The sequence below is a fragment of the Lupinus angustifolius genome, chromosome LG03 (assembly GCF_001865875.1).
Source record: "Lupinus angustifolius cultivar Tanjil chromosome LG03, LupAngTanjil_v1.0, whole genome shotgun sequence".
Classification (NCBI taxonomy): domain Eukaryota; kingdom Viridiplantae; phylum Streptophyta; class Magnoliopsida; order Fabales; family Fabaceae; genus Lupinus; species Lupinus angustifolius.
The window spans coordinates 6,743,819-6,770,704 of NC_032011.1; the positions used below are offsets into that span (position 1 = coordinate 6,743,819).

At 33.0% G+C, this 26,886-nt stretch overlaps 3 protein-coding genes and 1 long non-coding RNA gene across 4 annotated transcripts; 1 reads left to right on the top strand and 3 right to left on the bottom strand.

The window, feature by feature from the left end:
* Positions 4,898-7,887, bottom strand: LOC109343284 (ganglioside-induced differentiation-associated protein 2). The gene is made up of 3 exons (XM_019581508.1): positions 7,582-7,887; positions 5,443-5,707; positions 4,898-5,328 (listed from the first exon to the last, which is right to left on the bottom strand). Exons 1-3 carry the CDS (start codon positions 7,814-7,816, stop codon positions 5,094-5,096), a joined length of 735 nt encoding a protein of 244 aa, XP_019437053.1. The 5' UTR covers positions 7,817-7,887; the 3' UTR covers positions 4,898-5,093.
* Positions 10,424-14,380, top strand: LOC109343285 (mitochondrial fission 1 protein A-like). The gene is made up of 5 exons (XM_019581509.1): positions 10,424-10,594; positions 11,986-12,124; positions 12,859-12,980; positions 13,875-13,938; positions 14,020-14,380. The coding sequence occupies exons 1-5, from the start codon at positions 10,502-10,504 to the stop codon at positions 14,103-14,105; spliced, it is 504 nt and encodes a 167-aa protein (XP_019437054.1). The 5' UTR covers positions 10,424-10,501; the 3' UTR covers positions 14,106-14,380.
* On the bottom strand, positions 14,140-14,832 carry LOC109343286. The gene is made up of 2 exons (XR_002107188.1): positions 14,566-14,832; positions 14,140-14,531 (listed from the first exon to the last, which is right to left on the bottom strand). It is a non-coding gene; the product is annotated as an uncharacterized LOC109343286 (long non-coding RNA).
* LOC109343287 (DNA-directed RNA polymerase V subunit 5A-like) lies at positions 18,177-23,875 on the bottom strand. Its single transcript, XM_019581510.1, has 4 exons — positions 23,486-23,875; positions 22,334-22,510; positions 19,061-19,174; positions 18,177-18,552 (listed from the first exon to the last, which is right to left on the bottom strand). Exons 1-4 carry the CDS (start codon positions 23,780-23,782, stop codon positions 18,427-18,429), a joined length of 714 nt encoding a protein of 237 aa, XP_019437055.1. The 5' UTR covers positions 23,783-23,875; the 3' UTR covers positions 18,177-18,426.

The window sequence follows — 26,886 nt, forward strand, 5'->3', positions numbered from 1 at the left end:
TACTATTACAAAAAAACATATAAATATTCACCATCGTTTCAAGTTAAAATTATACTAATGGAAATAAAATAATATTTGATTTATCTTTATTTTGATCGAGAAATTATTTTTTTGGAAACAAAGTAATAATTATAAATAAAATTAATTTTGACATCAATTTTCTGAGTGAAAATTAAAATATACTTAGAAAGCGTCAAAAATATAATTTGAGATTTCCATAATTAATTTTTTGTAAGTTTATTTAGTAAGACATTTTCAAAATTATATCAGTTGAAAACCATTTTACATTTCAAACAAAATTTTGAGGAATAATTAAAAAATCATTCATTTTTTACATAAAAGTCCTCAATTTGATTTATAAATACTATAATTTATAATTAGTAATTGTTACTAATTATTAATAACATATTATTATTCATTATTACTTCAATTTCATTTTCAAATAATATTATTTATTTAATATCCTAAAAAATATAAACTCTATTCTACTATCACCTACTTTATTTTCTATTATGAATAATATATTATTCTTTACCACTTCCATTTAAAATTATAAAGATAAAGATTCAAGTTATATTTAGTTTATTTTCATTTTTCATTTGGAAATTTAATTTGCAGGAATCAAAATAGTGATTATATTAAATAAAAAATAAAATTAGGGTCCTTTTGTTCATTGATAATGGTATTATACTTAGAAAGTGTCAAAAATATATTTTGAGATTTCAAAAGACATAACATGTCTCACATTTTCAAAATTATATCACATAGTTTATTTACTATCAACTCAAGTATACTTTCACTTCAATTATTTACATAGAGATAAGTGTAATTTCTTAAAAGTAATAAATTAAACAAAATATGATATATTATGAAGACAAATATAAATAGTTAAGAATCAATAGACACATATTTTGGTTAGTTAAAATATAGTATAAGAGTGATTTAAACACTTCCTTAGAATTATTGATGCAGTTTGTAACAAACAAAAAATAATGAATAGAAATTGATTTTTATATTATTTGGACTTATCTTCATAATATATCATATCTTATTTGACTTATTTGCATGCGTTATTATTTTTTATTTAAGAAATTACAATGATCTCTCTTAGAGAGTAGTCAATACAACGCACGTATATAATTATAGATAGTTATATAGATTTAAAAAAGGAATAAGTAATCTGTATAATTTCACTAAAATTATGGAATATCTGTCCAATTCACTCTAATAATTAATATAGACTCTTGCATCGTTATTCACACAGAGAGGAAAACGTAAATTTATCACAAACTCCCTTTTTAGTTGAAGTTATTAGATATGAGATTTACTAGTATACTAGAGAATGGCTTTGATGAGCATATTACATTATATCCTCCAAACAAATTATTTTGCATAAATACTAATTTTTATATTGCAATTGGAACTCTTATTGATGCAGCCTCTTTGCTCTATGCTGCTGCTGGATCTGTGAAGAATGCTGCTAATATACAATACTGGCAGAAGAGCGATTCAGCATAGCAATGATTGTTATTGCTTCTCCCCTAGCTTGTTAGTGTTTGATTTTAGGGTCTTTGATCAGTCATACATTGTATTTACTATTGCCAAATTGTAATGTTATAATAGTTTATATGTGGCTGTGCTACTTAGTACTTACTGCTTATGGTATTCACAATAAAACTAGATTGTTTGGTTTTTCCTATCAGCTTTTACTTGTGTTATTGTTATAGGCCTGTATCAACATTTTTCCGGAGAGAACATACCACGGTTAAAATTCTATTACAGACTGTACCTTAAAAAATTGATAGAGTAAATAGTCACTCTCAGTAGTCGCATTTACTTTAGTTCCTTATATATGAAAATTACCTTCTAATACCTGCCACTGTTTGATAACAGTAGGGAACTAAAGTGAATGCTGATGACTGGCAGGTACTAGAAAAGATTATACTCATCTATTATGAATTTAAATGAATGGCTGTTACACTATCATGGACCAACGTGGCTATTCTACTAAAAAAATTAATACAAACAAGATGTGAGGTTAGTAATGCAATTTAGGCATTGTTTGCTGGCCCGCCTGAATGGCCTACTTATTTATACGGGTTGAGCATGTTTTTTTAATCCATTAGCCTACATTGTGTGGCACTGTTGCCCATTTTTCCTACCGGCCTTCTTATTGGGCCGTAGGCATAATTAGTGAAATCAAAAAATGGTTCCAGATCAGCGGCCCAATGCCTGTCCATTCCCAAGCCCTACTCAACAGCATTTAGTAGCAGAAGTGCCGAACCCATTTTCTTTACTCACTCAACCCACTAACTCAACAACACACCCTTCCTTCCCTCCCCCTCCAAAATGGTACTCCCAAACACTCTTAGCAAATCCATTCCAAACACTTTCTGTTCCAAGAACTATTTGCTAACCCTAGCAGTGGTGGTGGTTGGCTATCCAATCCAACATTGTCGGATAGAGACCAAAGATGACAACACGAGCCCATCATCTAATACAGACGACAACCTATACAACTAAAGACAACAACTAGACCAAAGAAGAAGAAAAATTGTAGAAGTGTCGATCGATAGTGACGAGCTTCTCCATATGGTGTGGAAGGAGCAATCTAAACAAGATGGGAACTATGACAAATCTTCCTCTACCACCTGCAAGCCCATGACCAACTATGTTTAGTCACTGCATGCCAAGAGAGCCATCGCGCCTCTGTCGAAGCAAGTTGTGGCAGAAGGCAAAGCCATTGATGATGATGATTCTAAAGTAAAGATGTTTGGTATATCAAGCAATGGTCAGGATTGATGTAAACCCAATGGGGTCCAACATCAATGAAGAGTCTTTACATAGCTTAGGAGGGCCCATGACTAGGACCAAGGCCAAGAGGGCACAAGAGGTGATTAGGCAACTTGTGTATGCCATCATAGATACAAGTCCTAATTGGACCGAGTAAGATGGCAAGGTCGTAAATTGCATCATCCAAGCTAAAGAGCCTAAAGGAGAACACAGTTTGGTGGAGGAGCCACCATGACAACTTATGTCATTACACCTAAATAAGTGGAAAGTGTCTTAATCCACAATTAATCTAAGAATTTTTTTTATTATGTTTATTTTGTTTAATTTTTCTAAATTGATTTATTTAGAAGCTTTTATTTAATTAATGTTTTATGTTTGGATGTAGGAAGGCTCGGTTATACATTTGAAAGTAAAGAGATAAAGCAAGGTTGGCGGGTAGAATGAAAGGAATGACTAGGCTCAAGGAAATTCAAGTTACCACCAAGATGAACATGGCTAGAAAGAAGGAGAAGATAAAACTTGAAAATATTAAGGCCAAGTCTATTCAACAAAAGAAATCCTAATCTAATGTTCAACCAACAACAAAACAATAGGAGAAGATAAAGCTTGAAGATATCAAAGCCAAATCTATTCAACCAAGGAAATCCTATTCTAAAATTCGGCCAACAACAAAACACTCATCTTGGCTTAAAATTAAGAAGGTTTTTATTTATTCAACCCCAGTGAAGGTAAGGGGAGATCACACTTCAATTTTCAAGGCATTTTCAAATCAAGCTAGGCCGTCTTTCCACAACAACCAATTCGGCCAAGACAACATAAACCAACTCAAGACCAAATCAAGTTTCCCAACCGTGAAAATATTTAGGACTTTGTTAGATGAATATTATCTTTTCAAAATTGATTTTTTTGTTTTATCTTATTTTTCTAAATCAGCCTATATGTAACTGTAACTCTACAATGAATAAAGTTAAGTTGAATTTTATTGGAATTATTTCCATTGTTAATGAGTTTTCTCCTAGTTTTTTGGTCGAGTCAAGGTACCCGTTTTTATCAAGAGTGCCTTACTCTTGTGGCAAACTTCACAGGCTTATCAAACATCTCATGTTTATGGCGCCATACCAATTCATATCCCCCAACCATGTTCTTAACATCTCACATCTCAACTTCACTAAAATTCCCCATCAAACCGTGACCTTAACTCAATTCTACACACCAATCTATGAACCCTTATAAATCCTAATCTTCCCAACCCAACGGAGACACATTAAGCCTAAACACTACATTCATTCAATCAAAAACAACAAGAAGGTAACTTGCATCCAAATTATAATCAAAGTTGGGACTTTTCAACTAAGAATCCCACCAGGTTGTGGTCATTGTCCAAGTATGTTGATGAGGCTAAGGTATGCATATGGGCATCCCCTTAGCCTGCTTTAAAAGGACAAGGCATGAGTATATGTCTAGTAGACTGAAACGGGCTAGACCATGCCAACATTTTTTAGGGCATTGTGTCGACACAGGCTAAACAGGCAAAGCATCCCATTTTGCCATTACTTAGGCATATCCCATTTTGCCATTACTTAGACTGTTACATATTAAACAAAAAAAAGTTAAAACTAAGGCTTATTTCATCTCTTTAGTGTTAAGAATGTACTACTTTAGACTGGTACCCAAAATAATAATAATGATAATGGGGCTTGTTCTCTAGAATTGTTATGCTCTTGGCTTCTAGTAATGATGTATTTTCTATTTTTAAGAGGAGAACTACTTCTAAAGAATCTGGCTTGCATTTCCTTTCCTTTGTATTTTGAGCATCTTTTGGTTCTAGTTATAGCAACATATTTAAAGACTGAGTTTTCAGGAAAAAGAATAGTAAGGCTATGATTCTTAAGGCAGGAAAAGGAAAAGGAAGACTATGGTTCAATTAAGATCAAAACCTCACAGTAAAGTACCCTTAAGAAAGCGCATTGAGTGTTCTGCCAAATCCATTGCATTAATACCAGATATCTATCATGCATAGCACACAACTATTACCTAAAGGGGGAGCAACTCATACAAGTACATCAACATGACCAAGGAACAAGTTTTGAAGAATGTCTAATCATATGAAAACGTACATTTTGAATTTCCATAGATTTATTAATATAATTAAATGAGTTTTTTCTTGACATGTAGAGCCATAAACTAAAGTTTAACTCAACAAAACGAGGAACTAACAGGAATATATGGAATACAAGTACAATACCAGAGCTACTATGTACAAAAGTTTGAGTTCATAAGATGATTAAGAGATAACCATACTAAGAGATATACTCCCTTCCAGCCCATCTCTCTTCGTACCTCCCATACGAGAATGTGGTTGAAGGCATCCCGGTCAAGTTAAAGGGGTCGGGTTCGATGCCATAATCGGTAAGTGGTCTATTCTCCAGAATATCATCATGACTTTTCACAAATTCTGGTATCTCAATGTCTCCTTTCTTTATATCATCCCAAAGGTACTGAAGGCGGTTGATATACTTGATCTTCCAATACAATCTAAACAATGAACAAGTCAACAACCGAATCCCAAAGAAATTAGTAATTAAACCTACGACAACAAAATAGAATATGTGCTTTTTAATGTCCATTTCGGCTATGAATATGGCTTACCCTCCACTCAAGAAAAATCGACCAAGAGTAGCAATGACAAGCCTGGAACGAAGCCCAGGGTGGATAAAATACACAGTTTGAAGCCTATCCTTGAAGTCAGAAGGCAGATCTTCATAAATCCACCTCAAGATGGTTAGGCCGGGGGAATTGTCCTCCTTTTGAACAGTGGTATGCATGTAAACAATGCAGAATGGCCCCTCTGGCAACTCACTGCATATTTTGTTGGAAACATACCGCTTCAGCCGCTCTGCACTCACAACAGTTGCTGCAAACCATTTGAGAGCAGATACATCACTTAAGTGCCAAAGCAATATAAGATATTCAAAACATCTTCTCAGAAAAATAGATACTTATCGCCAAGGCTATAGAAATTTATTCTTTCTTTTATTGCTTTACGATTTGAGTTTTGTTCTCTATTTTTATTTTTCCAAGGCAGAGTGACAATATGTCTCAATTATGAAGGGGGGAAATAGAAATCTGAAAACAGAATATGAGGGGTGAGGCTATTAGCACTTTCAATTGCCTACTCACACTCTTCATTGACCATTAATAAATTTGTAAAGTAAAACCAAAGACAATGATTAGTTAATAGGAACTTTAAATGGCCAACTTAGAGAAACAATAGCATTATCCAATATTAGTGGTGGTAATGGAGGTGAGAGGAGGGGAAGAGAGGGAAGACCTAGTCATGAAGACTGAAATTTATGAATCATAAGTTGTTACATATAGTGCAAATGAAAAGTAGAGAATAGACAGGTCATGATAAGAAAATTAATTGTCTAAAAGAGTTGCATATAGTTCATGTATAAGCAAACACGAGATATCTAAACTCTATTCAAAAGTCACCAACATGGTAAATAGGTGCAGTTCATTCTATGCCAATAAATATTCCAATAGACATATCATATTGAAACTAAAGAGCATGTATGAAGGTGAAAATTTTGAGGTAGTTACATAGATGATGATTAAAGATTCAGTATAATGGAACTGTTGAGAGTGTTTTTCAGAGAAATTATCAGGGATTAGATGGAAAAAAAGATGAAAAGGGGCTTTGAATAATGGTCCATGTGTATATCAGAAACCAACAGCAGTTTGTATTGCGTTTTATACTACAAACAGCTATCTAGACATGAGAAACCCAGTATTTAGCAAAACGTTTGTATAGCTAACTCAATAATCTATCATATGTTATCCCCAGATTAAGTACATTTGTACAATATGTTTTCCCTTATTAGTGGTGAAAAATCGGCTTTCACGTGTCAGGTAAATTCCTAACATAACTGGAAAAGCAGGGCTCAAAAAGTAGAATAAAGGTAATTGTTTTTGTATCACATGCAGATTCACCTTTTAAAAAGAATATATGTCAATTGGACAAGAAAAATAAGAAAAGCCCTTCATAGAGCCAACCACTTCTTCAGATTTCAGAGTAACAGCAGCCATATTGAAAGGAAATGGAGAAGAATTCGAGACATAATAAACTCCTAGAAGGAGAATTTGCAAGAAAAAAATCATGGAAAACTCTATTTTATCTAATTCCTTTAGTACAATTTACATGGTTTATATATATGACAAAACACAATGACATATTTTATTCATGTGGCAGACCAAAGTTTTTTTATTGCCGTTGTCCAAGAGTACAATATGTTTTCAATGTTTCATGTCATTGAATCATAGTTATAGCAGCGACTTTAATCCGATCTATTCTATCTCACTTTCAACTCCACAATCACACACCTACATAGTCTAAATATTCCTAGGAACAATTCATTTAACCAAAAAAGTTTAAATTTAATACATATTCAGTCACAGCCTTGTTTCAGCTCAGATCTAAACATAGACCTACATACAACAAAAGCTTAAATTTAATAGTTAAGATCTTAAAACTGCAAACTATACAAAACGCAAAGCCTTAAAGAGAAACACACAAAACGGGATTTGGATCCAAATCTCACAAAGTTATCAACACAGAAAGGAAAACATAGATCCACACAAGACTAGTACTAGAATGAGTAAAGATCACAACTTTTCATATTTCAATTACAAACCCACTTCATAAAATCCCTCATAGCAAGCAAATCCAAACTCAAAATTAAAACTTTAGAAAAATAAAAAACATTAGGATTAGTACGAGGTAGCTACCAGGATAGTATTTTCCGACAATTCGGAGAACGGGGTGGCCGTTGTTGTCGCAGCCTTGGAGGCGGAGGAATTGGAGGAGTTCGAGATCGGAGAAATCTTCATCTGGGAAGAGGTGTTGGGAACAGTCGTGCCAGTTTTCTTCTTCTTCTTGTTGGTATGACAAAAAGGGTCGTGCATCTACGGCGAGGTCCGATGCCAACACCACCACCGAGAAATCCTCCGATGTGCTACCCATCGCCGCCTTCTATATAAATCTCTGCGTTCGTGTGACTGATGATTGATGAGTCAAAGGCACTTAGGCTTTTTTATTAAACTGGGGATGCTCAACCTATTTCTAAAGAGAAAACTGTTTACATCGTAAGATAAGACCTAAGGGTTTAATTAGTGAGAGTCGTAAAAAATATTAATTATTTACTAAAGCTAAAAGATACATTACATAATACCAACAAAAAAAAAAGTGAAAATTGTCTACATATACATATCCAACTAACAATTTATTTATATTTTTTTGTCCTATAATTTATAGATAAATTTTAATTATAATTAAACTTTTAATGTCTTATGAAGAATTCATGATTATATATATTACTTTATCTCAGCTTGGGTTTCAGTTATAATTAATTTATGCATTTCAAAATAAAACTTATTTACCCTACCAGACATTGATAATGTATAGTTTCAGTGAATCCTTGAACAAAATACAACTACAAGGTGAAAGGCCATGTAACCGGAAAGGTTAATTTTCCCTTAAAATGTTTACCTCGCTTGCTTATGATATGTTATAATGTTGGTTACATGTAAGAACATGTAAGAGTGTATGCATTGTTAGTATAAATGTTTATAAACATCAATACACCATTTATTATTGTATTATGTCTTTGAAAAAATCAATAATAAATAAATATAAATGATAGATAATACAATAATAATATATAAAACTAACATACATTTTTTTCTATCTCTTGTAATTTGGTATTAACTGTCTTATCCTTTGATATGCATTCAAAACTTCATAATATCAGTATATCACAAGTGAATGCTCACTTTTGTTGGAATTCCAATTTTGCTTAGTGTTGCTAAGTCTCTGTTTCTATGATCGACTGATTCTACCTAAGCTTTTCTTCCATCATTAATCAAAATATTGTATATTGAACTATAATGATATCCTGAGCTATGCAAAAGAAATATTTTGATATCAATAAAAAAGTTAGACTTATCACACCGTGTATCACAATGTGCCAAAAACTTCTAATTAGTACAAAGTTATATTTTATTAAATTTATTGATAGTGGTGAATTCTTCTTTTTACACGAGAGTAATAAATACTTTAATAATTTTAAAAGAGACATGAATACTTTTTATATTAGAGTGATGAATACATTACTCAAATCAAATTAGCAATTTTTTATTATATGGCTAGAGGTATTGATTAGGAATATTAAAAACCTGTTTTTTTTATGATAAAGCTAATTATATCAGCTTAAAAAAAAGAATTATATTACTTCCCAAAAATATAAACAGAGCTTTTTAATCATAATCAATACGATAAGCACATTGTACAAAAATTAGTTTAATACTAATTCATTTTATATATAGTTATGAAATAAAGAAACCATATATTCTATCATGTCTTATTTATTTAAGACAATTTTAAACAGTTTCATGGATATTTTAGATATTGAGTGTAGAGATAACATTAAGATTTTAATAATTATAAGTAGTTTATCAAAATTGTTATTCATTAGTAAAACTAAAACATCTCTCAAATTATTTAGGCTAGTAATGATTTTTTGTAACAAATTTATTTAGTACATAAAAAATTTCAAAAATATTTATTTGTATTTTATGTTTATAGTATATATTTATATTTCTATACTATAACACTAATAATATCTATAATTTTCACTTCTTTATTTTGCTTAATTTCTATAAAAAAAAGTCATATAATCCTAGGCAACCACCACCAACACATTAATTACACATCTCACATTGAATTGAACATTATAATATAAAGTACATCAAACACAAAAAATGTATTTAAATTCTCCAAAATTAAATGTTTAAAATTAAATACTTAATATCATATAATATGAGGTGCTAAGCATGAAGTATATGTCTATACACTAGTCCATTATAGAGAGGATCCGATATAAAGTGAGGAGGAAGTTTCATTTTATAACACTTATTTATAGATAAATAATATTAATTATGTGTTTTATAACATGAAAATATTTTATTCTCTTTATGTACTAATTATTATTGACTGGTGAATATGTCTTGAGAGTATAAAAACTTTACATGAATAAATATTAAATTTTATGTTTTTGCAAATAATTATCACAAATTAATTTTTCTTCTTAATTATACTTTAAACTTTAATTGTTTATAAAATTGATTTTAATTTATTAATTTCAGCTTTTATATTATTATTATTATTATTTAATCTTATATTTTTATATACTAATATTACCATGTTATTTAATTTTAACTATGAAATTTATTTATTCTATTATTCTCAATCAATTAATATTTTCACACGATTTTTTTATCTATTGGCTAACATCCACTCATGCATTATGAACTTATTGTTGTTGTTATGAGTTTAATGATATTGGTTTCCTTAATGATATATTAGTAACTTAACATTATTTTTATGCATGCATCAATCTCACTAGTAAATAAAATTTAAGGATAGTTTAAAAATAAAAAATAGCTTACTTAACCAAAAAGAGTATAGAATTTATGGAGGTTGAATTCATTTTTCAATTGATCATAAAAAAACAATAATAGTTTCTTTAAAAAGGTTTGGAATTTCCAAAACAACCCAACCTATAAATTTGAAGTAACTTGTTGAGTTAGTCACCCTCTATTACACTATAACCGTTGAGGCTGAGTCTTCACAGTTCACCCCAAACCCAAAATGGACGCTAAGATCGGAAGCTTCTTCGAATCAATCGGAAACTTCTTCACCGGCGGCGAACAGATCCCTTGGTGCGACCGTGATGTCATCGCTGTAAGCAATTTCCCTTTAATCTCCCCTTTCATTCTTCCATCAAAATTCAAATATAAGTTTTTCCTTTCTAATTCTGTTGTTTTCTATATTTTGTAAAACCCTAGTTTTGCGCTTAGTAATTATAAAACCTTGCGGTTCATGATTTCTATTGAATCGTGATATGGAATTCAAATTTAAACATTGAATCAAGCAATCGAGTCTATTTGTATTTGTTTGACGTTAAGTTTTCTTTCATGGAATGCGTTAAATTGGTATTATAATGTTAACATAAACTCGAGTTCCCGGTGATTTTGTTTTTACGTGATAAGCCACCAGTGAATTTCATAACAAGGATATATGCAATTTTAAATTATGGTTTGAATGGTAGATATGATATTTGGAAACAGGGCCAGCCCGTGACGGTGTGCTAGTGTGCAGCACATGTCCCATAATTAATGGGCCCCAAGTATTTTTATACATATACCACTAATTTTATCTCTGTATGGCAAGTATGCTATTGTTTTTATTCTTTTTAAAATGTGTTCTGTTGTCAATTATTAACTCTTCGCATAAATTTGGTGTTGTAATGGTCATTGCCTTATATTATCATATACTTGATGTATAGTGAAATAAGGGTCTGACCTGAAGTGAGAAAAGTATGAAAACGTTTAACGTTCATCAAGAAGATGGCCCGTAAAAATATATTGGACTCAAGTCCTCTATAAGTCACAATAATTGAACTCGAAAAGAAAGTTTATCTTACGTTCTCACGATTTTGATATATCTTATTGTAAAAATATTATATAATTAAATTATTTGATATACAATGAGCCTACAAAATGTTAGGATCGGCACTATTTGGATCATCCTGCGAATGAGATTATCTTTATATTAACTTTACCCAAGTTTATATATTAGCTTAATTGCATTGATCCATGAGGTTTAGTTTAATCATACTTGGCATTCCTCTTGTTTCAAAAGCTATACTCACTGCTCTTTAAGAGAGTTGAGGAATTTCGATCACTTTTCCTCTCGGTGTGTAAGTGTAATGAGAAGTGAATCTCCAGTGAGGTGACCATAGCTTTTGAAAAAAGAGGGTTCCAAGAGGTCAGTGTAATTTCCACGTTTTTTGTGTGGCTTTTTGCTATTTGAATTTAGGGAACCATTTCTCAACCACATTTAGGAGAAAAAATTGCAAGTTGAGAGAAAGTAGTGAAGAAATCGCTATTGCTTATCTGGGTTATGGCTTATTGCAATAATGGTCACTGTGGTGATTGGGAAAAAATACACTGTTTGAATGCTTACCATATGTTGGCTATTGTGTTTACTGTGATTTAATGGTTTGCATTAAGTGTGATTTACTGCTATTTGCTTTCATGCATTCAGTCTAAACTATATTGCATGTATTGAAGGGCTGTGAGAGAGAAGTTGCTGAGGCTTCTAATGGTGACTCTGAGGAACGGAAGAATGAGAGCATAATGAGGTTGTCCTGGGCACTTGTTCATTCAAGGAAGAAGGAAGATGTTCAGCGTGGGATAGCCATGCTTGAAAGTAATAAAACTTACAAGAGTGTTTTCAGTTCTTTGGGTTACTTTTTTTAGTTTACTTCTGTTTTTTTGTTTGTTCAATTACACTGTGTTCTGCTTTCACTGAAGAGTTGTTTTATGTAGTGTTAATATTTATAGTGCAGCCTTTAAGCACTAGCCTTTTATGAACACTTTAGAAATAAGTAGATATCCGTTTCTTCAAAAATGAATTGTATGTTTTCAGTTTTTATTCTGATGATTTTATATAGGTATAGTGTAGGTCCGGTTAGAGGGGCTTAAAAGACATCTTATTACTTCTATGCTTTTTATTCATCAGAATGCCCTATCTAGTCTAGCCTTGCTGTTTCATGAGATCATTAATGTATTAGTCTTAATCATTTTCAGCTAGGCATTTGCTAGCATCTCTCAATTTCATTCAGCTACTCCTATTAGCTCAATTGCTCCAAATAAATACCACATAACATATTTTTTGTTTCATGGTTTAGCCAGCCTTGAGCAATGTAAATCAGATTTCTTCTATTACAGGGATACATATGTTAGCATTTTAGATGTTCTTTAACATTAAAAAATGGATAGCTGGGGCTGCTCATGCTGTTGATAGAGGCAATCGCACCAGGACCAAAGACCCAGCTTTCTTTCTATTGCTTGTTATATGGCCCTACACAGATGTTTGATATTGAAGTATTTTGACCTTTATATGCATGGCTAACCCTGCACATACCTAATTGTAATTTTCAGCTTCTTTGGGCAATGATAAAAGTCCTTTGCATCAAAGAGAGAAGATTTATCTCCTGGCTGTTGGCTATTACAGGAGTAATGATTATGGTAGGAGTCGGGAGCTCTTGGGACAATGTTTGGAGGTCTGTCCTTTTCACTTACAGATAGATTGTATCTAGATACTTACTTTTCCCATTTCCAGTTTGCATCTTGTATGACGCCTTATGTTGACTGGTTCTGTTGCCCAACAGCTCTATCTACATTAGGGTTTTGGTTGTGTTGATTTGCTCGGAGCCTAGAAATATTAAGACTGTTTTATCCTTACAAACTATCTGTTTTTCTATTCTGGATAGGAATTTTTTCTTTTCAACAACTAGCTAATTTATTTTCATTTTGTGGATACTTAGTCATGTGTTTGGCATAGATTGTATTTTTAGCTTGTGATTATAAACTATGAGGTTATAATATGTGAGCTAAAAAATAAACCAACCCAGCAAACTTGAATATGTTGTTTTTTGCTTCTTTTTCTTGGTTTATAAGCTTTTTTCATAAACTAAGCTTGTTATCCAAACAACCTCAGTTTATAGAAAAAGCTTATGAACAAAAAATTAAGCAAAAACAATCCTAACCAAACATTCTATTGGTAATTTCTGTTTTTGTTGTACACTATATATGTCGATTATCATGATATGGGATACTATTATCATCGTAGAAGGATATTGTTTTCTTTCAAATTATTAGTAGGATTATGTGAGTCCAATGTTGGTCAGTGGATTGAATTTGATCCACTCATAATGCCATCATACTTTTAGTGAAAAATATCATTTACCTCGATGATGTGACACTTTCTTAAGTATTGATAGCTTCGACAGTTTTGCACCAACAGTGTGTCAAATTTAAATTATAGCATGACCACATTAATTATTAAATTTTGACCATTATCCCCTGTTTGGGACAGTATATTTACATCCATGGTCAAGCATGAATGTTTCAGTCTCATCTCTTTTTTCTCTGGTTTTGACCCTTTTTTCATGTAGATTGCGCCTGATTGGAGGCAGGCACAGTCCCTCAACAAAATAGTTGAAGATCGAATTGCTAAAGGTAATATCTGGCTTATTTTTAAGCTTTTGCCACGTCATAAAATTAACTAAAGGAATTGCAAATGTCATATCTTTCATGCAGATGGTGTTATAGGAATCGGCATCACTGCAACAGGTGTGGCACTCATAGTTGGTGGCATTGCTGCGGCTTTGGCCCGGAAGAACTGAGTCTTTACAACATGCTTGTTTATCCTCTTGTTTTCTTTGCTTTCTTCTTGAAACTTGTTAAGATCAATGGAAAATAAACCTCTGTTGAAGACTACAGCTTTAGATGTCTGAATTTGTTAAAAGGAGCATTTTTACTGAAGAGCTAATTTCAAATTTTCATGGTGCCAATCACATTTTAACTTGGATGGCAGTAACTTTAAGCCATTGGATGTGTAAATCATTAGTTAAATTTGGTGTTTACTGAGAAAATCTTTATGAATGGGAACCATATAGAATGGCTTTCGGCCGTTATAAGTCATGCACCCTTTGTCATTTAGAAGCCAAATCTTTATTTCTTTCCATGTTTCAGGGAAGCCTGGGTTTGAGGCATGCATCCTTTGTCAAGATTTAGGACACAAATGCAATCCCGGGTTAGTTTGTTGTTGACTCCTTAATCCAGGCATGAACAAATGGTAAAGACATGCCCTCTGCCAATCACTACTAGCCTTTAACATTTCTGTTTTCTAAGGGTTAGTAGTTCCTTTTCTAGGAGTGTGTCATTCTAATGTTGTACTAAAACGACATTAGCATACCAATTTTTGCACTACTTTAGCAATGGTGAACAGTGTGAAAATGACAAGTAAACGTGTACTATATATGGTAATAAGGGAATGTGCAAATTGGAAGAGGTAAGTTATGAGGGATGAATCGCTGTTTAGTGTTATCTCAACTAGTACCTCATTACATACCTGAACCTCCAAAGTCATGTAACCCCTGCAGGTCCTAATCCTAGGTGATTTACCTCTTGAACAATAAATTAAAGTTATAGACCTTTTAAATTGGCAAAAAGGCTTTTTGGTACCTTAAACTTATTTTTTAATCTCAATTCGGTTTCTCAAGTTCCTTCAACTTGGCCCATTAACTTTGTTTACTCTCTTCATAATAGTCATTTCGCCAGTTTTTTTATGTTGTCGCATCAACCCTTCCTCCAACTTCCATTTCAGATCCAAATTATGTCCCTCAATTCCAATTCTATTTTCTGATTTTGATTTGTGAATTGGGAAAAATAATTTTTGGTTTTGGAGAGTGGAGATAAAGAATTTTTGTTTCTGTGATGGAAGTTTTATTTCCGTGAAAAAAATATTAATGTAGAATGAGACTAGCTCAGGAAGATGCACAAGACGATGACATTTTGAGACCACCACAGCGTTGGAAAAAAAAAACTAACGTGAAAGCATAAATAAAGTTGAGGGACCAAGTTAAAAGAAAAAATGAAAGGGCTAAATTGAGAATAAACAGCAAGTTAAATGACTAAAAGTGTGTTTTTGCTATTAAAATTTTATAAAAGGTACAAAATTTTCATTTAGAGATGCTTGATGCGAGTTTAAGATACATATTTTTCCATGTATAGATGCTTAATACGAGCCTAAGGTACATATTTTTCATCTAAATTCTTAATATTGAGTTTTTCTTTAGGGTGCGACAAACTTGCGAACCGCAAGTTAGTTTGCATCCAAGCAAACTGTTTGGACAACCGTTAGATAGAAATGACGTTAATCCTAGCCATTAAATTCGCCACTGGTTACCCTATGCATTTAGAAGTCGATATGGTACAGGACGACTTCAATATAGTTCAGAAGTTAGTTATGACTTCTGTGTTGAAGTCAAGCTTGAAGTCGTTATTAGCAAACACGACTTTAGAAACTTAATTATCAAAGAGAATTTGAGTTCAATTCCTGTTCATTTTTTCATACTTTTCATTTAAATTAATATCATATATTAAATTGTAAGCCAAATTAAACAAGCTACATTGTAGCTCATTGGTAGAAAGTAGTTAAAATTTCTCCTTCAAATTACATATTATTAATTTACTAATAATCAATGTTGTGAAACCCGATTCGGATGTCAAACCGGAAGAGATCTCGTATTAGGTTTAACCGGTTAAACCGTTTGGTCTGACCGGATAGTTTCATACATAATTAATATTTTTTATCTAATATAATTATATATAAATGTAAAAATTTATATAATTAATAGTAATGTATAATGACATTGAAGTAACGTCTCTTTATCTCTTATTGGACTGAAGTGAAACAAAATATTAGAGTAGTGTTCCATTTTTAATTTTTAAGTGAACTGTCCATTTTACTTCCCGATTAATCCGGTTTAACACAGTCGGATCGGAATTTCTCCGGTTCAAAGTGGTCCAACCCTCACTTGGTTAAGACGATAAACCAGAGCCGTTTCCAAGTCCGGTCAATGGTCAAACCGGTCGGACCGTACGGTCCGGTTCTCACAACATTGCTAATAATAACTATGATTATAGAGTAAGATTTTTTAAAAATGGAAAAAAATTAAATAGGTAGGAGTTGAACGTGGGTTCTCGTTGATACTTGAGTTGCCCTTACCAAACGGACTATAAGGATATTTAGCATTTGTTGAAGTCATTTACAATTATAATGCCTTCCTGAATTCTCCTATACCGACTTCTACATTGGAGTCGATTTCTCCATTATAGACTTCTACATTGAAGTTGTATAATGCCATCACGACTTTTAAAAATGTACAAAACGTAACTGGTAACCAAAATTTTTCATCCAACAGCTATAAAATAGTTCGTTTCCAAACGAACTAATATGCGATTCCCATATTAGCTTTGAAAAGGCATATGCCCTATTGTGCAAGTCTAGTGCAGGGCCTTATCAATAAAGCATATGAGAGGTGAGAGACAGGGAAGAAAGTGAGAGAGCAATTGTGATATCTTATTCCAGGTATCAAACACACTACAATTTATGCATTTAGAAGTAGATAGATATTCATGAACAACTATGGAAAATACATCAATGGTATCTCATTAAAGTGAATTTAGAAGTAGATAGATATTCATGAACAACTAATGAAAAATACATCAATGGTATCTCATTAAAAAATAGGGAGTGGATGCTAGGTATCAAAAACATCATCACCCTTCACCCAATCATCTTCTGCTCATTATCTATCACTCCTTTTCTAGATCTATCATGTGAATTCTTGTGCTCCTAGGTTTCCTTAGAGAATTAACATATTTGGTATTACTAATGGTATCCCCTCACCTTATAGCCAAGAAACTAACCCATTTTAGAGTATGTGGTTATCCATTCTTACAAGTGTCGCTCCCAGGATAACATACAAAATTGAAAAAGTAAGAGACAACCTTTTTTTCTACATCTAAATCCATTAGTTGAGAGACTGCATGAAATTATACAAAAAATTCTAAATGGCACGACACAAAATATTTTCTTAAAAACTACAAAACTACCATTAATTCATATTTTTATAATTGATTAACTTGGGCTTTATGATATTTTCACTAACACGATTAGGGTTTACTCTTCTAAGTACATCTTACATGATGTGCATAAATTTAGACCATCCAATATGGTGAATGATTGAATCCTTAATCAATTAATGAAACTGCATCAAAATTTTATCTACATTCGTGCACATTAAATTTCAAAGAAACATCAAATAGCCTTTGGAGGCCTGAAAACTTTATCCTTGTGAGGGATAATTGGCTTATGGTTATGCCTTATTCCTTGCGAGTAGGCAAAATGTCTCGTATGTAAAACCTAAAACTTGTTAATCAGCAACAAAAGCTTGCTCTATAAGCTGATAAACAAAAAAAATAAGTTTTCTCTTATCAGCTTGCACTCATCATTTATAGCCACACCTAGTAATGTGCAGCTTTGATGCCTGTGTCTTTCTTTTTGGTGTACGCCAAGGGTGTTCCTCAACCGATATTCATAGATTAGTCGTTTTCGAGACGTAGGGATATCTAAAATGAATTGTATCTAAAACATAGTTATTCGTCGCACTTTGCAGCTTTGATGCCTATTCTTTTGACCATAGATCTCCGGTGGAATTGGACCATATCTAGTTTATAGCATAAACTTCTAATATGGGTTTTATGCAAATGTATGTTACTACCTTTTTCTTCAGAAGTGATGCACAACATGCTAATGTGGATGAGTAATGCCTCTTATAAAAGTTTAAAATAGAACCATTTGGCTACACCAAATATTGTTTGAACAATTAAAAAAGAACCATTTCAACAGAGATAGCCACATCTGCAAGTAGTATAGTTTGTTAAAATAAAATAAAAAGGTCTGCAAATAGAACTGTGCAATGTGGACTTATTCTCCATGGGTTCAAGAGGAAGCCATCCACAACCCTAAATATAGAGTTCAGAACATTTGGACTGGTACCCGGGGCTAATAAATTGTTCATAAACTTCTTAAGTGTGATAAATAGTTGTGATCTATAAATTCAACTCGCATAATACAAGAAAAAGCACACAAAAGCATCACCAAACACATCGATATGTGACATGCAATTGTGTGACTTCACCATTGTAGGTAACTTTAACAACTTGCCCCCTCTCCAGTCCATAGTATTTCGAGATTGCGTCTGTCTGTAGCATGCGGGGAAGCTGAGAACAACGAAACATGAAATAAGATTATAAGACTTGTAACATAGTATGTATGGATTAAGCTCCTCTAAAGTAAGTTTCTCTTTGAAGTTAGAAAGTGAGGGTGTACCCGTCCTTAATTTGATATAGTGCATCGAGATCTCAGCTCACTAAATCATCCAAGGGCGGACACACCCTCACTTTTCCACTTTACAAAGAAGCTCACTTCAGAGGAGCTTTTTTCAGTATGTACATATGTGATAACAAATAAGAACAAAATCTCAGCATTTCACATGGCTATTGTAAGATCTAATTCAATAATCAACCAGAGATAAATTAAAGCAACAAAATCTTAAGCATGAAGTTTAACTAGTATGCTTCCATGTGTATAAAATACTTTTCGGCTTGATAGCATTGCGAATTTCCAAATTGAATTGTGACTGGTGTGCCTATGATAACTAGTTAGTATTAACTACCACGGTTAAGCATATATTATAATACTTGCATCACCCAAGTTATATAAACTGACCTGCTTTTCTTCTAAACTGTACTTCTTCAGGAGATTTTGTTTCTCTTGTTCAGTCAGCACCTCATGCTGTGGCTTCAATACATGCTTCGTGATATTAACAAGCAAGTCTGTGATCTGAACAGTAGGGAGAAAAGGTTTACATGAGTTGTTGGGCATAAAGCTAATAAGTTTTGTCAGCGAGATAAGAAAATCAGTCAACAAATTTAATATCGAAGAAAACAAAAAGTTACAGATACGCCACCCGTGTTGTTGGGATTATGAAGTTATTATGAAGTATAGTGTGAAGTTGCAGGGATCATATATTCATATCAACTTAGTGATTCATCATTGAAGCAAACATTGATATAAAATCAAGCAACTCAGGATAACACGATCCCATATTTACAAGCAATTTGTAAGCATCTCAATACTTGATGTTGTCTTTATCAATAATTACATACCAAAGTTTTCTTCCTTCACAAGCTCCCAGTTCCCACATGACAAAATATCAGTTAAAATTGGAGATTGATCAATAGGGATTTTAGTATAATACTCTAGCAAAAACTATTGCATCTACACTTCTTGTTTGTAGATATATCTGCACTTTATGATCACTATTCTGATACCTTAACAGGTCAAATAAGTGACTTTTTCTCTTACAATATGAGATTTTCAAAAGCTGAAGATCGTATGCTCTGACAGTTTCAAGCTTCTAATCTGCTATCAACTAGCCAAGTATTCCTAAGCAATTTTTCCAGCATTCTGTTAGTAAACCCTCACTCACTGAGGTGCATGCTAGATGAAATAAAGGTGAACATAGAAGAATCGAGGCTGGATCAGTTTCTGTTACTGACAGTTAATTAGTTAGGCACCTCTAACTGAATTAGTTGGAGGGAGAATAAGAGAATAAAATGGGAATGTGAGGCTCTGGTTATCAAAGCCATCTTTCATCTAAGACGGCAACATAGGATCGAGGACTCTTGCACAAAGCAGTTATCAAGGAGGAGTTTCAGCAATAGATTTGGCCACAAGCAGACCCACTGGACCAACCAGAGGCAAAGGAGTGGAGTTTAGGAGGTTGATGATGCTAGATTCCAAGAAAAGATCCCACAGCATGTGTGTAAGAACAAGCACTTCTATGTAATGTTGATGGAGTAATGAAGTGATGGGGGTGTAGGGAACTAGAGATGCTGAAAGTGGAAGGACACCATTTTAAGATATTGCAGCAGTCCATGTAAACTTCCTAAAAGTCACCTAAGGTGTGAGGGAAGTACAAGGAGTACAAGTGGTGGTTCTTATTGAATGTGGAGCATCCCGCAAGTTCATATCTTCAGAACTGCTATAGGACATCAATCTGTGAGTTATAGGGGGGTGCACATGTGGAGTCGGGGATGGATTGGTTAGCAAGCTTAGGAGAAATAGGGCAAACTTCAAGGAATTTTGCATGAAAATAGAAGTGGACGGAAGGGTATCCTCAGCACAATGGTAAGGTTTTTGCTTAGTAACCAAAATGTCATGAATTCAAATCCTGGAAATAGTCTATCTGCTTGCAAGGGTAAGGGTGCGTACATCTACCCTCCCAAACCCTACTAATTGGTAGCTTCGTGCATTGGGCCGCCCTATGGGGTGAAGGTGCTGAAAGGGAGACCCCACACTGTCCAAGTCAGCAGCTTCTCTTCAATACATGGTAAAAGCATTTTTGAGGATGTTTTTGGTGCACCACATGGGTTACCTCCAAGGAGGAGACATGACTAGATCATTGTGTTTGACGAAGCGGTCATAATTCCAACCTAAGTCCATATCGTTCCCCTCACTAGCAGGAAATCTAGATAGATAACTTAGCCGAAGAGATGTTGCATGCTGGTATAATTTTCCCTAGTGTAAGTCTCTATTCAAGCCCTACTATTTTGGTTAATAAATAATGGGGGATGGAGATTTTGAGTTCACTATAAGGGCATTGAATAGAATTACAGTGTAGGATAAGTTTTATTAGCTATTCGATGCGGTGGAGGGAGCTACAACCTTTTCAAAGTTGGACCTTAAATCTGATTACCATCAAATTAGAAAGAAGGAAGAAGATATTCCCATAACTGCCTTCCGCACCTATGAGGTCATTATGAATTCTTAGTCATGCCTTTTGGCTTGACTAGCGCACCTTCTACTTTCCAATCTCTTATGAATTATAGATGCTCCGGCTTGACTAATAACTGTCTTCTACTGTCCACTAGAGGGTTGTCTTACAGCTATTGTGTGAGCATAAGTTGTTTTCCAGTAGGAAAAAGTGTAGTTTTCGCCAAACAAAGCCGTAATACTTGGGTGAAATCATTTCTGCAGTAGGTTTGTCAGCAAACAAAAGGAAGGTGGAAGCTGTTGAAAAAGGAAAACTTCCAATGGGGCAAGGAAGACTATGCTCCCTTTGATAAATTAAGGTCTGCAATGACCAGCTTCCAATACTCAGTCTCTAACTTTTCCGACCCATTTGTGTTGGAAACGGATGCTTTAAGCAAGGGATTAGGAACTATATAGTTAACTGTTACATGATGGAAGACCTGTGGCTTTCCTTGTGTTTAGATATCTTCCACAGATTCCATTGAAGGCTTACCCAAGTTGAGAAGGATAAAATATTGTTGGTGGTAGAAAATTAGTGAAATATGCTTATTTTATACCTCTGACAGATCCATTTACTGCCTTGGATGTTCCTGAGCTCTACTTTAAGGAAGCCATTTGTCTACATCTGTTGTTTCTGATATAGACAAAGTTTTCCTCAGTAACTTCTGGAGTGAATTGTTTCACATTGTCAGAACCAATCTTAATTAGATTAGGCTTATCACCCACAATGATGATGAAACTGAATTGAAAAGGTGTATGGAGGCCTACTGTCTAACCAGGGTTAAACCAAAGCACTGGCATAAATGGGTGAGCTGGTCTGAATTTTGGTATAAAACCAATTATCACAGATTGGCTAAAACTACTCCCTTTAAAGCTCAATATTAACAGGGTTCCCCTTTGTTACTTAAGGGTATTACAACTCCCACATCAGTGGATGAGGTTGATAGAATGGCAGCTAAAAGGGATGGATGTTATGTAAGAGGAGTTGAAGTATAATTTGATTCAGACTTGGGATCAAATGTGAGCCCAAGCCGATAATCATAGGAAGGATGTCCAGTATCAAGAGGCTGATTGGGTTTATCTTAAGATACAACCATAAAGAATCAGAACTGAAAAACGTCCCCTGGCAAATGCAAATCAAACATAACCACTATAGAAAAATTGACAGAGGTTTGAGAAACAAACCTGGAATATTTCAACTTTGAATGAGAAAATCTTCACTGATTTCAAGGCCTGGGCAGTAATTTGATTCTGCACTATCAGTATGAGTCCAGTTAAAGTCTCTCTGTTAACAATCTGTCCAGCAATGTTCCTGATCACATTAACTTTGACAACACCTGGCCCACAGAAAATGACTAAAATCTGCATTCCAATGGTACGGGATTATTATACCGTTAATACAATGATAAGCATCATTAACATAGACCCACAATTGTCATACAAGCAAACCAGCATTGACAATTTTAAATAACATATATGAATACACAACTATGGTCAACGTGAATTGATCTCAGATCAAAAAGTTGAAAATTTCATTTGAAAAATAGTATGCTTTTTGACCCACTCAAATTCATCCGACATGATAGCAGACTTTCATCCTCACCAATCGAGTAAGAGATCACCTGAGACTCATGTTAATGAACTTACAAGTGAATAGTTTTATTTTCACCCATTTTAAATTTATAAATATAAACATTTTGCTACCATATTTTGTCATCCCAGCATCTCAATTTATCAGCCTTTAAAATTTGAAGAGCATATATGATCACACCACTCAGATCTCAGATGAATTAATCTCAGTCCAACAACTTAATAATAACAACAATCAAGCCCTAATTTTACTATATGGGGTTAGGTATATGAATCGATCTATATCATAATGCTCTATGACAAATTATATAAGGTATCAACGAGGCATTGGTCTAATAGTCTAAGGCCCTAGGTAATAGTTGTGTAATCCTGTTTACGTAAGGCTGCATACATCTACTCCCTTGAGTGTACGGATCAGTGTTTCAAATTGTGGACCTCATCACGTGATGCGGCCGCAATATTGCAGTTGTGATTGCTGCCACAACCGCAACCGCGTCACACCGCAACTGTAGTGTGACACGAATCACAATGATGCGAACCTCAACAGGTCGCAATGCAAACACATAGGACCTGCAATTCGCATTGCCACAACAATGACCTCATCCACAATTTAAAACACTTGTAACAACTTACATTGAAAAATCATTTTTTTCATTTTAAAACAACTAAACCCACATTTTAAATTTATATTATAGACATGCAATGCAATCAAATAAAAAAACATAAAAATTAAAAAGTTAAGTGTACCCTCTTGGAAGGGTCAGAGTGATGAGTTGCTGAAAAGCGGAGTCGGTCAACGTCAGGGTTCTGACCATGAATAACTCTGAATTCAGAGAGAGAGATTTCGATCTCAGAAGGTGGAACAGAATAGCCTCTGTCTTTCAACATCTCCAATGCAGTTCTTCTAGACAAGTAGTATCTGTGACTCTCTATGCTTCCATCATCAATGAAACTGCTTAAACACCCATTCACTGTCTCGTTCTCATTCACATCGTGATGATTATAATGATGATGAAGATTTCCATTCTCTTGTTCTATTTCCATTGTAAGTGTTTCGTATTGGACCGAAACTGTGTCGCAGCAGCTTTTACCTATCAACTTTGAAACTGAAAAGTGAGTGAGAGAAAAACAGAGTCAAAATCGGAGTGAAATAAAAACATGTCTATTAGGTGTCAAAATACATAGATGCCCTCACTCTTAAACCTTAGCTTTGTCTAACTGGTTTATTTAAATTATCGAGGGAGAAAAAATAATTACACTGACGCCTATGAATTTTAATTAAACTACATAAATTATCCATCACTTTTCTATATCTACAAAATTTCTCATATTTTTTATATTTTCATTACATTCACCACCCCTGCATAAGAAATAAATGTAGTCTTTTAAACAAAAAAATGTGATAAATACAATTAAGTTAAACAAAACATGATATATTGTGTAGACAAGTCTAAATAATATACAAATCAATGTATCTCTATTATTTTTTGTTACAAAATGCATCAATAATTCTAAAGAAATATTGTTTAAATCGCTCTTATAATATAGTGTAACGAACCAAAAATAATAAAGAAATATTGAATGATATATTATTTGGACTTGTCTCCACAATATATCATGTTTTTTGTTTAACTTAATTGCATTTATCACATTTTTTGTTTAAAATATTACACTTATTTCTTATACAGGGGTGGTCAGTATAATGAAAGTATAAAAAAAATTAGGGGAGGTTTGTGTATGTGTAAAAAAGTGAGGGGTAATTTATATAATTTTACTAAAGCTCAGGGGTGTCGATGTAATTTACTCAAAAAAACAAATTATCAAAAGAGTATAATATGTATATCTAAATATTTATATACAACCAATATATCATTTATCATTTATTGTATTATTTTTTGAAGATTCAATAATAATTAGATATGAATGAGAAATGATATGAGGGGTATTTAAGTAATTGAATAGATGTAATTTATATATATCTAATATACCATTATTGCTATATAAATGTAAAATATGTCTAAAGGATATTCATGTAATTGAACATATATAATTTCTTCATTGAAGAATTAGTAGGAATATTTGTTATTATGGAATCAGAATCATATATATTTCTTCTTAAATATAAAATTGGGATGTTCCTTTCATTTACATATAATTCAAATGCAAGATCAACAAGAGAGTAAATACATTACAAAATTATATTTATCAAGTTTGTTCTCTTTATCAAGTTTTTATAAATACATTACAAAATTATACTTGTGTGGTTCAACAAGAGAGTAAAATATCAAATTAGTGTTATTAATATAACAGTAATCATCAAACGGTCAGAACACTATAATATTAATTGGTGGTTCATTAATTAAAACACATACTAGTTAATCTATATGTATATATTATACTAACAATAATATTGAAAAATTAATAAAGAATACAATAACTATTTTTACTTATATCATTTGTTAAAACAAAATGAATCATTTGATGGTAGATCATATTTTAGAAGTATAAATAAAGATAACACTTGTGTATTTGATTATCTATATCAATATTTTGATAAAAATTAAGTTATTTTCATTAAAAAATTAATTTTAAATGAAAATCGATATATATAATCACTTTCAATTGCATGACTGATATAATTATTATCTCTATTAATTAATTAATGTATGTACCCAAATCACTAGTTTTCTTTCACAAAACTACCCAAAAATTACGGAGTGTAAAAAATATTCATCTAAAGAAAACAAGCTCAAAGCTTATATTTGAAAATTGGCCAAGCCCGTTTTGTTTTCATTTGGATAGACCTATTAATGGTTGTACCTATGGCCAACCTAAGTCTTTTTAGTATGTTTTGTTTAATGTCACACGATCCCTCGGAAAACTTTATAGGAGATTATCCATCTCAAAATTACTCAAAGTCAAACACGATTAACAACTAAGTTCTTAAATAATAGACTCTTAAAAAGAAGACACATCTAATTTTCGAGAACTCATTAATGAAGAAGTGTAAGGTTATGCATTCTTGACTTCAAAGAATTATAAGATGGGTGACCTCTCATGAGGAGTTCTCTTATAAAGTTGGTAACTAAGGACAAAACATATTTAAAAGACTCGTGTTGGTTTGCGGGAACAATCATCAATCCATAGGGGATCTAGGGATACTACAAATGGTATTAGAGTGACATCTCTTCCAATATTGTATGGTTGAGGAACAAAACAATCATGATCTAATGGGCATGTGACACCTAGGGTTGACTAGGGACGGGGATGGTCATCGGTGCAAGATGCATGAGCAAATAACAATTCTCTAGGAAGACTTTTAGTCGAGACACATGAATAAACTGTTTTTATAGTGAATGAGAGGGATCCCACAACTGTATAGAATGGGACTATATAATTAAATATGACTTATAAGGATTCTTTTAGGGAATTCGTTAGTTAAGAGTTTTAACATTACTAATTATCTTAGTCTTAGTTACATTCACCATCCTATTAATAGTACATGATGTTATTTCTTAGGTAGTTTAATTTAGTCAAATTAGCATTGTAATTTTTAAAGAAGGTGATCTTGATGTAGTGATAAGATCATAAAGTCACATGTAGAAAATGAGTACACATCTACTATTCCACAGCGTGTACCACTTCATATGTCATAAATTATGATTTGAAAAAATGGATTTGAATTAAAAAATTAATAACTAAATGTTTTTATGATCAATTAGAAACTTGTGACACATGGAATGATACATTTTTTGGAACAGAAGATGTTCACGGGTAGAAAACCTTGAAACAGTAAGTCAAAGACTAGCATTATATAATTTTCTGAAAGAAACATCTTTCAACATCTGAAATTAACATTTTTTTATCATGCTTCTATGTTCACCACTATGTTACTGCTTGAGAGACACACTAACTGGGCAAGGGACCCTGGCTTATGTTACACGTGCAATTCAATCACTGCTTGTTTTGAGTGCAAGAGTAATTACCACATTACCCCCTTCTTTTATCTTATTTAATCAATAATTTTGTATTGAAAGATGCTGTCAAAATATCCATTTGCACTTTTTATTGGTTGGTGACATTTCTGTAGGCCAATAAGAGAAACTTCTTGTAGAAAAATACTCATCAAAGTATATCTATATTAATGA